This window comes from Drosophila novamexicana, unplaced genomic scaffold, assembly GCF_003285875.2.
Source record: "Drosophila novamexicana strain 15010-1031.04,08,12 unplaced genomic scaffold, DnovRS2.1 tig00000193-arrow-pilon, whole genome shotgun sequence".
In the NCBI taxonomy this organism is placed as follows: domain Eukaryota; kingdom Metazoa; phylum Arthropoda; class Insecta; order Diptera; family Drosophilidae; genus Drosophila; species Drosophila novamexicana.
The window spans coordinates 7,101,848-7,116,388 of record NW_020824787.1 but is presented as its reverse complement, the minus strand read 5'-3'; the positions used below and the strand labels follow the sequence as shown (position 1 = coordinate 7,116,388).

The 14,541-nt window shown below is 44.3% G+C and overlaps 3 protein-coding genes across 6 annotated transcripts in view; all 3 read right to left on the bottom strand.

Annotated features, from left to right (window-relative positions):
- LOC115759178 (protein shuttle craft) overlaps window positions 1-7,232 on the bottom strand; it is a 63,106-nt gene extending 55,874 nt beyond the window's left edge. For 2 of the 4 annotated variants that reach the window (XR_004017505.1, XR_004017507.1), the window contains exons 1-5: window positions 6,717-7,198; window positions 4,193-6,654; window positions 3,162-3,513; window positions 2,556-3,097; window positions 1,227-1,320 (exon numbers count right to left, since the gene is read on the bottom strand). Coding sequence is in view for 1 of the 4 variants with exons in the window: in XM_030700053.1 (XP_030555913.1) it covers window positions 2,996-3,097; window positions 3,162-3,513; window positions 4,193-6,654; window positions 6,717-6,977 (3,177 nt within the window). In the remaining 3 variants the exon portion in view is untranslated. Of the gene's footprint in view, window positions 1-1,226; window positions 1,321-2,507; window positions 3,098-3,161; window positions 3,514-4,192; window positions 6,655-6,716 lie in introns of those variants that run through there. The other 2 variants (XR_004017506.1, XM_030700053.1) reach the window with 2 other exon arrangements.
- A 257-nt stretch (window positions 7,233-7,489) lies between these two features.
- Window positions 7,490-8,234, bottom strand: LOC115758633 (V-type proton ATPase 16 kDa proteolipid subunit-like). Its single transcript, XM_030699367.1, has one exon. The coding sequence runs from the start codon at window positions 8,154-8,156 to the stop codon at window positions 7,596-7,598; it is 561 nt and encodes a 186-aa protein (XP_030555227.1). The 5' UTR covers window positions 8,157-8,234; the 3' UTR covers window positions 7,490-7,595.
- Window positions 8,235-8,847: 613 nt separating this feature from the next.
- On the bottom strand, window positions 8,848-12,065 carry LOC115759292 (zinc finger protein 250). The gene is made up of 2 exons (XM_030700194.1): window positions 11,109-12,065; window positions 8,848-9,666 (listed from the first exon to the last, which is right to left on the bottom strand). Exons 1-2 carry the CDS (start codon window positions 12,063-12,065, stop codon window positions 8,848-8,850), a joined length of 1,776 nt encoding a protein of 591 aa, XP_030556054.1.
- Between the last annotated feature and the right edge of the window lie 2,476 nt (window positions 12,066-14,541).

The following is a 14,541-nucleotide window of genomic DNA, read 5'->3' as shown; positions in this document are numbered from 1 at the left end:
CGGAGAGAAACAATGGAACTCAAGACAAGACTGAATTAATAGTCAAATTCAATGCACTTAAAATAAAAATAAAATAATAATCATCCAATTCCCTGTGCCGTATTTCTGTTTTTTTTTTTTTTTTTTTTTTGGTTAGTGGAAACTGGAGATGAAAACTCTTGGAAATAGTTGTCTTTGCGAAATAAACAGACGTTTGCTTAGATTGAAACGTTTAATCAGCCCCTTGTAGCAGCCCTTAGATGGACCATCAGCTCCTAGGTGTTGCCATGTTAGCATATCAAGTATTTTCTCATTGCTTGGCGCAATCTTCTAATTAAAATTGCACCTCATGCCAGAGCTAACCTCTGGTGCGCTCATCACAACTGACCCAAAATGAACTCTTTCGGCGCCAAGCCAAGTCCCCACTCGAACAGCGTAACCCTCAACAGCACGGGCCCCCCGCCCCCCATCAAGCAACACCCCAAGCGACAAGGCAACCACAATTTAATCTCTGTGGCATTATGTACCTCCTGTTACCCCCTTCAAATCCACAATGCCCAGACCAACCAGCTCTGAGATCTTTCTCGTACGCCCCCTTCAGGCCACCCATCTCTAGTGCTCCCCTCTTCTTTTTTTCGTCTCCTTTGTATTTGTTAATAAACTCCCTGGCAGACTAAATTCAAATTACGCACACATCTTAAGACATAGACGTAGGCAACGAAGTCGGCAGCGAAGCTGGCAGCGGCAGTCATTTCGCTTATGGGCGGCTCATTATGTCAGGTCTATATTCATATACGACACAGCCCCAACCCACCTAGCCCACACCCACCCACATTCCCAATTGCCACATGCGTGAGTGCGTTTCGAGAAGCTGGCACAAGCTCCAACTGAAGCTCCATTGAACGACTCCGCCTTTTGACTTGACTTGTCGTAACATTTCATCTTTATTTTGGCATTATTCCCATGGCGCCGCTTATTGTTTTTCGTGAAAATGGCAACGGCAATGGCAACAAATTAGAAGCGTGCCCAACGCCCGAAACGAACGCAACAGCCAACAGCCAACAGCCACTTGGCCAGTTGGCCAGTTGGCCAGGTCTAATTGGATAGAAGACATAGTTCTAAGGCATTTCTTGAGTGCCGTGCAGCATGCACCACGCATTGCCAATCCCAATTATTCAATGGACTTAACTTTCAATTGAGTTTATAATATATCTGAACTAAACTAAAACTATACGAAATGTACTTACCTGTGACAATAATCCTTCAGCTTGGTAGGCTGCTTGGCGACATATTTCTGTCCAAAACTGATTTAATTAAAATTGATCTAAAGTAAGAAGTTATCTGCAAATATTGCAAGAGAAAAGTAATTATTCATTTTATGAAGTTTATTCAAAATACATTTAAATTAGTCAGTCGGTATTTAAAGCTGTTAAGAATTAAATTCGTATAAGACGCTTTGCATTTTTAAATCTTATTTCTAAATATATATAACTTTTAAATTGTTCCCTTGTTAGCCTTTTTTAAAGATTGTTAAATGTCTCTTTAAAATTATACGTAAAAATAATTTTTTTATAATAATAAATTTTTTGAAAAATTCTCTTTTTTGTCGAAAAAGAAAACCTTCAAACCTGTTACTATTACCTAGTGTTAGCTAACATAATAATATTTGATAAGATTACTTGAATATAGAAAATATAATTAATATAATTTTATTATTAATTAATCTAAAAATGAATAAAAAAAAATGTAATCGCGAAATCGAAGCTTAAGAGTTTCATGTAAGTTTCAAATAAGAAAATCAAAATTATAAATTCAACATATTTTAAGATTATTTGTCACATAAAACATTAAGCAAAAATTTTATATTATTTTGATGTTTTTTTTTATTTATTTAAGGTTTAATTAATATATTTACTGCATTTAATCTATAGTTCTATAATTTATTTATTAAACTTAGCAAATGTTCATACCAAAATTAAGTGGATTTTATTTAGCTTTGACCACAACCAGTTTTGACACTAACAAAACAAAGCACACAGTCATTGACAAATGGTGTTTGACTCAGCTAAAACAGTGTTAGAAAGTAATATTGGAATATTGGAGCGTGATACAACAAAAACACAAAACACGTGCGAATACAAACACAGCACTGTTTGTTTGGTGGGTGGCACAACTAAACATAGTCAATGGAACAGTGTTGCACAGTTTCACAGAGTATTTTATGTCCATATTTAATTCAATTCTTTAATTACCCTGTCTGGTAATTTTTCACACATATATAGGTTGTGTTTTTGATACATACACTGCAAAAATTAATTTAGCAAATTACGTTATCAAAACTTTTGGAATTTATTCTCCATTGACAACACCAGCTAAAAAAACATATTCAACATACAAAACAGTGCTGCACAGCACACAAATTCCGATTCGCGTTGCCAAATTATCATCTTTGGCAACACTGAACGCTTTGGTATGTTGTTTTTTTAAATTAAATATTCGGTATTTTCAAAATGTGAGACTACGACAACACAAATTTTATTAGTATTAATAACATAACCTCTTTAAGCGATACTTACAGAAAATGCAGTCGAATTCCATTGTATTCACAAGGTTTTCTTTAGCTCACATTTAAAATATTTCCTTTTTTACATCGCTTCCTTATTGTGTTTATTATTCTGTATATATGCAACGTAGTCAAAGGATTCAGCTTTATATAAATTCATCATAAAACAGTTGAAAGTTGATTAACAGTTTCCAATTTTGCTCGTTTTTTGTTTTTAGTATTGTTTTCCACACTTTTTCCTTTATGTTCATTTGGTATATCCTGCAACCTTTCTTTTGCTTTAACATTGTCCATGCAACAATATTTTAACTAACGTTTTAGAAATTTTTCAATTATGTTCAGGCTAGTTGTAAGAGGTTTACAAAGAGATCTCCCTCCCCCTCTCTCTCTTTTTATAAACTCTGCTAAATGTGTTCGTGTATTGTCAAGGATAAACGAATGAAATGTTGCCTGCTACTTTTTGAGGCTCCATGCATTGTTGCTGGGCACGGGCACGCGACGTTGCCCGGATTCGCGTGCCAGCACCTCCATGATGCTAGTGGCAGGTAGCCAGCACTAAATAGGGTATATGATAGTCGGTTAGAATTGAGTATAAACGATTAAAGTACACTTTACTCACCCGCTCCTTGTGCGCTGTGGCAACCACATTACGATTGGGCTCCTTGTCATAGGAAACAGACTCCACGCCAAAAACTTCGCATAGCTCATGCACCAATTGACGCTTCTCACGATTCATTGTGGGAAACGAATGACTTCTCGACTTTTGTTTGCTCTCCTTGGCCAGCTTGACCAGATCGGTGAGGGTTTCATAGACGCTCTTGGTCAGCACCGGATTGCGTTTGGCAAAGCCGCGCAAGAACTCCGAGTACTTTGTCAGCGACTTGAGCTGCGTCTCCGGATTACGCGACTGCAAGCCAATAGCCAAGCGACGATTACGCTCCAACAGACGACACTCATCATTGCAGTTCAAGCTAAAATAAATATAATAATTAAATATATCAGCTTCTTTTCGATCCTATTTCAACTATTTTGCAATCAAAATAGTGGAAAGCAATGGGCATAGAACTGTTTTTAACAATACGAATTTAAACACAGGGCAGGGCAAATTATAGCTTTAATTTCTGGGCGATCTTAAGTTATTAAAGATCTTAGTTTTCTTCCTTAGTTTTCACTGATCACTGTGTATTTACGTTTCGCAAAGATCTTTAAAAGGAAATTACAAGTTTCTTTAAACCGTTTTCCCCCATCTTCCAAACATAGAAGTGGAATATATATATCAACCTTCTACTACTGCCAGAGGGATTTTGTTTAAATAATTCCAAGCTTTAACGGCATAGGATATTCTTTGAGCTTGAAATCGAAAGGTCACCCAACAAATCTTTGACTGCGATTCCCGCTAGAACGGGATGGAATTTTCGACGAGTGTGACACGGCTCACATGAATTTTTCACAAATATGAGTTTGAAGCTGAGCGGTTGATATACAAAAAAGTTGCGTACAACAGGGCTAAAACTGAAAACCCTTTAAGTAAAAATGTCTGCTTTCTGGTTAAGGTTCGGACAGCCCACCATACAGTTAGTCGGAACAACCTTATATTTAGATATATATATAGATTAGTTGGATCTGTGGGTTTGTTGTTTGGCTACTCACGTTTTGTTGGATTTATTGTTCTTGTTGGGCGCCAGTATCTCGCTGAGTTCCATGTAGTTGCCGCGCGACATCTCCGCCATGGAGGAGGCCAGCTGTGCGGTGGCAATGCGACTGTGCTCCCGTGCCAGCTCCTGGCAGCTGCGGCTCTGCTTGCGATTGCCGCACTCGCACTGCACCTCGACCAGCTCCTTGCACGGCGTCTCAGGACAGACACCCTCATGGCATATGGCCGCGCACTTGTGGCCGCACAATAGACGCGGCTTGGTGCAGCTCTGGCGGCACAGCTCGCCAGGCTGCTGGCATTCGCCCTCATGACAGGGCCGTATGCATTTGTGGCGTCCGCAGGCGAGCGGCTTGCCGCAGGCTAGGCCACAACTAAAGCTAGCCTGGGAGCAGGGTATGGTCTTGCGCTGTTCGTGATTGCCATGACACCACTTGGTGGTGAACATCATGCAGGGCGGGCAGCTGGCCGCCGCATGGCAATTATGCTGTGGTGGATGCTCGCAGCCGTGCGTCCGCGAACAGGGTCGCTTGCAGATGGGCTTCTTGGTGCCGCATGGCACCGGCGGATAAATGACCTCGGCGCCGCACTCACAGTACAGCTCCTCGAAGCTGCTGCGATAGCAAGGCGGACAGTTGCCACGATGACAGGGCTGATCGCATTTATGCCGGCCACAGCTGAGCGTGCGATTGCAGGGCAACGGGCAGGCGTGATCGATATCGATGCAGCACTCGGCATTGCACTTGTGCTTGCCACAGCTGCGCTTCTTGGTGCAGCGACGCTTGCAGCGCGCATCGTCCGCACGGGTAGACAATTGGCGGCACTTGATCATCTGATCCATGTGGCCGCAACGGCACTTGACCGCCGTTTGCTTGGGGCACGGCGGGCACTGGCCCAGGTGGCATTTGCTGGCGCATTGATGCGGATGCGCAGGTTTGCCGCAGCGCAGCGTTTTGCCGCAGACGCCCTCGCAGGTGGGCACCGTATCCAGGCAACTGGTGCGCTGCGTTGGGGGCACCGGCAACTTGCCGCAGGGGCAGCTGGTGATTTGTGTGGGACTCAGCTTGCAGGGACGACAGGCGCCGGCATGGCAGGAATCCTTGCATTTATGATTGCCGCAGGGCAGCGGTTTGCTGCAGCACTCCTTGCACGAATAGCTGCGCTTATCCTGGCTTTCGCGGGTGCACTGCACCTCGCGCTGCTGCTTGCCGCAATGGCAATGCTGCTGCACTTGCTCCGCGCACGCCTCACACTTGCCCGCATGGCACGGCTGCTGGCAGCGATGCTCGCCGCAGTTGAGCAGCTTGTCGCAAATGGCCTCACACTGCAGCGGCTGCTTCATGGCGCACTGCATCAGCTTGGAGGTGCGTCCGCAGCCGCAGCTGCGACTGACATTCGCCTGGCATGGCGGACACGGACCGGGATGGCAGAGCAGCGTGCACGCATGGCTGCAGCCCTCAACACGGCAGCACAGCTCGCCACAGCTGTGGGCTAATTCGGTGCGCGTCAACGGTGGATTCTTGAGTTTGCCACAGAAGCACAGATATTCGCGCGGCAGCTCCTCCAGCACATTCTGGCAGGCGGGGCAACGCCAGCCCTCGGCGGATTTCGAGCTGCTGGCCCAGGTGATGGTGCACTTCAGATGCAGCACATGATAACAATTCTGGCACGACCAGGTGCCATGATGCGCCTTAATCAGCTCGACACAGACCAGACACTCCAGACGCCGCTGCTCAATGTCGCGCATTAGCTTTTCCCGCTGCGACAACTTTTCATGATCGGGCGCGCGTCTTGGTGAGATTTGTTGCTGCTGGTGCAGCTGCTGTTGCGACGGCTGCTTCTCTGGCGAGGGCTGTGCGCTGTCATTGCTGTTGCTTGTGTCCAGCTCCTCGGTGGCGCGTGGATAGCCATTGATGCGATCCCGATTGCGATTCCAATCGTCGCGTCGCTTATTGCTGCGATGATTGTCGTAGCGCTGTTGTTTCTGCGGTTTCTTGCCGCGCTCATAGCGCTCCTCGTTGCGATCCTCGCGATAGTCGTTCCGTCGCTGCTGGCGACTATTGTTGCCGCTGCCATGCGGCTTCGGCTGCCTCTGGTCGGCTCTTTGTGGCAGCAGCTGCGGCTGCGAGTGCTGTGATGAATTGCTGCCTGCTGCTGTTGCATTTGGCTGTGTGGCAGTGTTGTTGTTGTTGTTATGATTTTTGCTAGACGCCGACGCCGACGCCAACGCTGACGGCGACGTCAGACTGAGCTTGGCAAAATTGGGCACAAATTCGGGCGCTGTGGCCTGCAGCTTGGAAGCGCTGAAATCGTAGCCAACGCCAGCGGCAGCAAACGGATTATTTCCAAAGGGTGTATAAAGATTGGGATAAGCAGCGGATCCTGCTGCGGCTGCATTATAACTGTTGCCACTTGCGGCGCCATCGCCATTTTGAGAGGCATAAAACGTTGGCGCATACAACTGTAAATTTTTGAGGCGAACATTCACATAAATATAACTGTAAAATTGTAGCATGCACTTACATTGTCGCCGCCGCCGCCGCCGTTAAAATTGCTGCTGGCGCTGCCACTGGGCGTCAGGCCAAAGGCGCCGCCGCCACCGCCAATGCTGTAGCCCAGACTGGAGCTGGCCAGGTTGTGTTGTGTGATAAATTGATTGAAATTCACATAGTTATTGTTGTTGTTGTGCCCATTCGCTGTGGCTGAGGCCTCCGCAGCAGGCGCTGCGTCAGCACCGTTCGTTACCAGCTGCTGCTGCTGCTGTTGCTGCCAATACTCGGCCATGGCGTACGCTTGGCAGCGTGCTTTTTTTCGCTTTGCCCACGCTGGCGAAAAGTGGATCCGAGTTTTTGTGTGTTCCTTGTTGCTGCGCCTGCAAGCAAACGCAAAGTGTATGTTTAGCAATGTGCACCAATAGTTTCAAATATTTAATTTCACAATTAATTGTAACATTTACACGAATTTTGTTAAATTGCTTCGCTCGAAATTGGAAAAAAAAAACAACAACTAAAGACACACTGGTATGCGCGTGTGTGCAAATGTGACAACTAGATATGTGGCGTGTGTGCGTGTGTGTTGCTGACGTGCACTGTTACCTTTTTACAGGTATTGAGACAATGTAACGAACTGTTCGCTGTTAAGTGTGGAGCAAAGTTGCTTAACTGGGCGAGTGCGGTCTGTTAACAGTTGTGCTCGTTTGCAGTTTGTTTTTCTTGACTGTTAACCGGCGTAGATTATGTTAAATGGCGTGCAAATAACAGTATGGCAACGCTGCGCAGCAATTTATCGCCAATCGATATTAACAATCGTTTATTTGATCATTTTTATGGCGCCATATTTGAAATTGTTTACATTTTACGTGTAATTTGTAATTTTATTAGAAGAGATGAGCAGCACAAGAATCTAAACATCCTTCGTGTATAGATATATGGCCACAATCATGCCATATAGTCCCAGCACCTCAGCGAATATCAGCATCAAGATCATGCCAATAAACAGACGTGGTTGCTGCGCCGTATTGCGCACACCGACATCGCCAACAATTCCAATCGCATACCCGGAGGCCAAACCGCACATGCCCACTGATAGGCCGGCCGCCAGATGCACATAACCCTTGGCCACCGGATAAGTTGCGGCGGTATCCAGCGTACCAGAAATTAGCACCGATACGACCAGTCCATAGATGGCTATGATTCCCGCCATAACAACGGGAATTATCGATTTCATGATCAGCTCCGGACGCATAACTGCCGTGGCGGCAATTCCCGTGCCAGAAACTGCTGTGCCATATGCGGAACCAATCGAGGAGAATACAATGGCAGCGACCACGCCCATTATGCCATAGAATGGCCCGTAATCCGGATACAAGATGAGTTCTCTGACCGCAGTCTGATAGTCCTGATAGTCAGAGTCTTTATAGCGTTCGCTCCGTTGCTCGACCATTATTATTGTATCTTGTTCCATATTAATTGATTTATTTTATTTTTATGAAATTCGATTTTCATTTAACTTAAATCACATGCCAACGCAAAAGGCAACTATATAGACTATAAAGACTTATTTGTTAATCTTTATACTATGATTATATTTACAAAGTCTGCCCGGTTTTAAACTTTCTATATTTGTGTCTGATTTGAGCCGTGACAATTAGCAGAGATAAAACGAAGATCAAGCAAGATATTAAATATTAATTCGGACATCAAAATAATAAGCATAAAATTGTCACGAGTTTTCCGAGTCTCACTAAGGCTCTAATTATTATATCAAATAATTTAAATATCCAAAAATTTGCAGAAAATGCTTTAAAACTTTGCTAAGGAACAACTAAAATAAAAAAATATATAGAATAGAATTTTATAATTGATTTTTTTTTTTTTTGACTCTTAAGATGAAAGCTTAAATGAAATGTGAAGGAAAATTCCGAGAGAATTCTACAAAACAAAAAACAACTTAGATAAGTTTAGAGCAGACCAAGTTCTTATTTTTCCAGAACTTTGCAACTTTTTGTATATCCCGAATTGGTTAGATTTAGGCTTATTTTTTTAAGAATTATTTTTAGTTTTTAATATATAAATTAAAAAGTATTTCATACCCTTATACACAATGGCTCGAAATCGATCAGTCACAGTTTTCCTCCATACGAATCGATGCCAGCTTAGAAAGTTCTCAAATTGCTGAGCAGCGTTTGCTGAGCCGGCGGAAATGCAGCGGATGCAGAGGATGCAGCGGATGCAGCGGCAGCAAATGTTGGCGGGGGCATGACAAAACTGGGAGCTGTGCCCAGGGCCAATGTGTGCTGCTGCTGCTGCTGCTTGGGCGGCACCGGAAATGCCTGAGCGCCGTCTAACGGTCTATACTGGCATTTCTTGGCGTGGGTGCGCATATTGCTGGACTGGGTGAAGGCCTGATTGCAATTGGGATGTGGACAGACATAGGGCTTGCAGCCCGTGTGATAATTGAGATGCGTCTTCAGGTGATGCTTCTTGGTGAAAGCCTTCGGGCACAGCGGACAGCTGAAGGGCTTAATGCCCGAGTGCAGGCGATGATGCAGTGTCATGTTGCTGCGATCCGCAAAGGATTTGCCACAGACGGAGCACTGATACGGCTTCTCGCCGCTGTGGGTGCGCATGTGCTGCTTGAGCAGCATTTTACGGGAGAATCGTTTGCCGCATTCGGCGCACTTGTGCGGCTTGACGCCCGTATGGATGCGTACATGCATATTGAAGGCGACACGCTGATTAAAGGATTTGGGGCAATAGGGGCATTCGTATTCCTTGCGATTCCGATGGATTTTCATGTGACTGCTCAGGTAGCCCTTGTCGTTGAACGTCTTGCCGCATTCCGGACACTCGGCCGCAAACTCTTTGGTGCCACGATGCACGGATAAATGATATTTATAGTTACGCAGCTGGGAGAAGCCTTTGCCACAGTCGGAGCATTCGTAGCGCGGTGATTTGTGTGTCTTCTCGTGTGCCTGCAAAATGTGCGAGAGAGCCAGAAGGTGAGCGGGTGAGTATGTGCTGTGTGTGAAGAAGACAATTTACTCAATGATAATAATGCTGCTCATTGGCTTGGCGGCCATTTTGTTCAACTGCGCTCAATTGCGCGCTCTCTCTAACGGGCATGGATATGCGTGCGTGTGTGTGCTGCTCTCTCTCTCGCGCTTTTTCTCTCTCTTTGTCTTAGCTGCACCCATGCGTAAAACCAGTTCTCATTTTTTCTCGTACTTCTTGCCCTCTCTTCGCTTCTGTTTTGGGCGCCACCATTTTAACGATCTATACAGATTTGCATAAACAGTTCAGTTGCCCACCTCCCCCTCCTTTGATAAACCTGTTGCTGAGCTCTTCGCTCCGCCTTTGCCTTAGACTCCGCCCCATTTGCTACGTTGCGTTATTATTTTTTAAACGCGTTCACATTGAAACTTGTTTAATATATGTATATAAAAAATTCAAGAAGATGCCTTGAGCTGCCTATCGAACGTTTTTAATATTTATTTATATTAATAGCATTTTTTTTTTAGATATGCTCGAATTATCAGTTCCAGTTATAAGGAACATTTCTTCGTATTCAGTTTTTCAATTTTCCACATTAATTTGCAGTTTGAAAAATTAACAAAATTTGCAAATTTAGAATAAATTTGAAAATTTAGAATAGAATCAATTTTTAGAATACATTTTAAATAATTTAGAAAATATTGGAAAATTTTCAGAATTTTGAAATACATTTTTTGCAAATTTTGGGCTTAGGCTTTAGCTTTGCTAGAGCTTAACCGATTTCAATGGAAAGATAAAATATATACCAACAACTAAATCCTTTACCTATTATAAGTCGTATAGCTTATTATTAACTTTGTCATTATTAGAAAGAATGTGAACACAGTTTTCAGAAATTTTTTGAATGTAAAAATTCAGGTAAATTAAAAGAAAGTCTTCGAAGCGAATAATTCATAAAAATCCTATTTAGCACGTGGGATAAACTTTTGCGTATTGAAAGCTTAGGATTAACATGTTTTCGGTTTCCTTAGAAATTACAAAAAAAATTCAATTCGATGTTAAAGAATACAAATACATCAAAATAAAAAGGTGGTCAGATGCTGTTGCATCGTGTTATTGGAAGTAAGATTAAGAGCTATAGCCCATCACAGAGAGGCACCTCCAAAGTCTACATCCCAGCGAGCTACCAGCGAGGCGAATCATTCATATCCCTTACAGAGTTGAGCTATATGCCTTCATTGTAAATATAACATTGTAAATGCATTGTATTAAACATTGCAACTATACCCATTTCTCACAGCATTTCCCTTGGTAGAGATGAGAAGGGGCTGATCGATACCAATTCCAACTCAACATCCTAAATGAAGTCAGCCTGATTTTTACACTGTCATTTCTCCACTTTTTCCGCACTCACACAACTCACCTGCAGCGTTTCGGAGCATCCAAAGACCTTGTCGCAGATGCGACACTTGTAGCTGATCTCCTCGGCGGCGCAACTGCTCCCGCCGACGCCACCGGCGGCATTTAACTTGGGCAACATGGTCAAGGACGTCGTCGAGGCAGTTGTTGTGGCTGTGCTCAGATGCAGATTGGTCACCGTGGTTAATGAAATGTTGGTGGTGTTGCTGGTGATGTTGTTGGTGGCGCTGCTGTTGCTGGCGGCGCTGAACAGCAGATCACGTGCCGCTGGCCTGCAGCTGCTCGAGCTGCTCACAGAAGAGGCTGCCGGCGATATCAAAGGTGGCGTCGGCTTGTAGCCGCCAACAAATTGTTTGTAATAGTCGAGGCATTCCAGGCAATCGGCGCGTGAACAGGCCGTGGATGCACTCGATCTGGGACTCTGCCTGTTTATTACATAGGGCGCAAAGTAGCGCTTGTGCTGCTGTTGTGATGGTTGTTGTTGCTGTTGCTGTTGGGTTTGCTGATATGGCGATGTGGGCGGCGTGGTCAGGCCGGCGGCAGCTGCAGCCGCTGCATAGGCGGGCAGCAAATGTGGAAAGAATTGCGCATAGAATTTGGTTGCACTGGCCATGGCCAGCAAATCTGGCGGCAGCATGGCATAGCCGCCGGCCACATAAGCGGCCGGCTGGAGCTGAACGGGCGCCAGATTGAGAGCTGGCACTGGAACAGTTGGAGCAGCAGCAGCAGCAGTAGCTGGGGGAGCCGCTGTGGCCGCCTGTTGACGACTCTTGGAGAGATCCAGTATATTGCATGCACTGGCCGTTGATTTCTTGACGCGATTAGCCTGATCCTTGCTCAATATGCGATTGATGCTAAAGTCTGTGACCTGCAGCGGTGGCGGCGCCGGCAGCTGGGGGCCAGGGCCAGGTGAGGCGGCCAGCTCGTAGCTGCGCTGCAGCATCGCATGCTTAAAGCCCATTGCGTTTGAGGGTACGTTCATAGACAGACACCTGTACCGTGTGCCGTGTGGACAACTGTCGCGCTACGCGTCGCAATACGAAATGTGCGGCTACAAATGCTGACAACGGCCGACAACGTCTTTTGGCCAGGTCGAGATTGAAGCTGCTGCTCGCTCTCGCTCTAGCTGTCGTTCTCTCTCTCCTGGCATTTAATTGGTCGGAAAACGGGTTTAGAGCCGCGCTCCGACAAACGCTTGCAGCGAAGCCAATTAACCAGCCCTGGCTGCCCGTTGCGCCTCCAATTATGCGCGCTGCCCCAGAACTGGCTGCCCGAGAACTATTTGGTAGTAGCATTTAACTAGTCACATCTATCATAATGTTTATCACAGATCTCGAAGCTCATTCTCTCTTTTAGGCTGCTCTCCCTCGCCCTCTCTCTCTCTGTGTCGCTCTCTCGCTCTCTCTCTCTCTCTCTCCCTCTCTCACTCTCTGTGTAGCTGCTGCTCGTGTGATCTCAGATTCCCTGACTGGAGATTTCTTTCTGCGCGTTGTTTTTGTAATTAATTGCGGTAATAAAATGTGCGCATCGTTAAATTTTCAAAATGTATTTCTCTTGTTCTTCTTCACGTTGTTGTTATTGTTGTTGCTTGTCCCTGCTGCAGCCTCGTCTTTGGGCATGTGTGAATCTTACGGTTATGCGCATACACCTGGTGCCTTCTTTGGTTGGGGGGGGGCTGCCTGTAGCTCAGCTCATTATGCCGCGCGTGTGGGGGAGAGGCGAGGCTTACATGCCAAAGAGAGCTGGGAACTAGAAGCTGTGACATAATCAGTTGTCCAGTTCTATGTAATGGCCCGCAAAGGAGCTACTGTGCCCGGAAGAAGAATTAGAGTAGTGAGTGAACAGTTGTGGAATTTGCACATCAGACTTAGAAAGTTGCGCTGAGAATTATCATCTCCATCTACTTAGACATAAGATAAATGTCTGACTAACTGTTAATCAAGGTACATCGGAAATTTGTACTACAAATTCCTTTTTCCTTTCCTAAAGTGAAAAAGACGTAATTTCCCTAAAGTTTTACCTTCAAGTGGGCAAAAAAAAGCGTTTAAAGTTTGTCTGAAACACTTTGCGTCGGCCTTGCATGCGAGAGGTCGCCGTTTCAAATGCATCAATTGAATATTTTTATTTTTTAGATTTTGTTATCAATAACAATGAAAAAACATGTCAAGAGAGCGACGCGTGAGTTGGGGGTTTAAGATACGAGATATCTGCAGTTACTTAAACGGCTAACGCCGGGTTATTTCCTAGCTGATTGTTGATCAGCTTTACATCATTTAAAAGCTGTTAAGCTTAATATTTTGCAGTTTTCACCCTTTGTATGCAGAGTTAGAGATTTAGGAAATTTCTCTTTTTTAGTGCCCATCAGACACGAGTGCATTTTTAGAGTTTTGCTTATACGTTTGCAGAATATCTATCATGGCTGGGAGACCAAGTTTCAATGAATCAATGCTAATTGTTTGTCCGATCGGTTAACAAGTTATTCCTTATTATAATAATTACTTTTGGCAAATCTGACTCCAAGATCGGAACTTGACTCTTCATTTTACTTTGCATGAGCAAAGTTTAAATTGTTTGTAAATTATTGATTAATACAATTTGCTCCTATTTCAACGAAATCTTTCGTGAGTACTCGGAAAACTGTGCTATACAACTATTTTTATTTTTATCCAATCGGCTTGAAGGCAAATTTCAAAGCTCTACTTAACAAGAAAGTAAAAATATATTGGGCATATCGAAGATTTAAAATCTTTGCAGACATTTGTCTTACGGTTTTGCAGATATGTGAAAATAGTGGGCGTGATGGGGATATCTTGATAAACAGAATATTTTGCCATACTAAAACTCATGTTTCCGACCGATTCTTCTAAAAAAGCAGCATAGTTTAAATAGCAAATGCCGAGATTGGCCAAGATCCGCCTAATTCCGACATATATACTGCCTGCACAATGTACAAGACGATCTGAGAGACTAGTTCGCATCAAAACAGACAGACGGATAGACTGAAGGACGGACTAGAAAATATATACGATAGAAATCCTTTAAAATAGTAGAAAATAGATTTTAATCTACAAATTCTTTTATTCGATAGTTCCTCTTTCGCTTTATTTATTATATTGTATTCGTTGCCATTTCTTCTTCTTTCAGCAATATCTTTTAGTCTCTGGCAATGCCCTGTCTGACTACTGTTAAGCTCGTGCGATTCCAGCAACTAGACAACTTTAGCAACTGGCTCAACAGACTGCAGTCCATATATACATCCGTATATCCAGTTGGAGCTGAGTGCATAGCATCAGTAGCGCCCATAAAAATGTGCAAAACAAAACGCCCAACGTGATTTGTAGGGATCAAAGGGTGCATAAATCTAAAGGACGTCTGTACAAAGAACGTACAACAAAATGTTGACACAGACTCGAGCAGGAAATTCAAGGAACCGACCG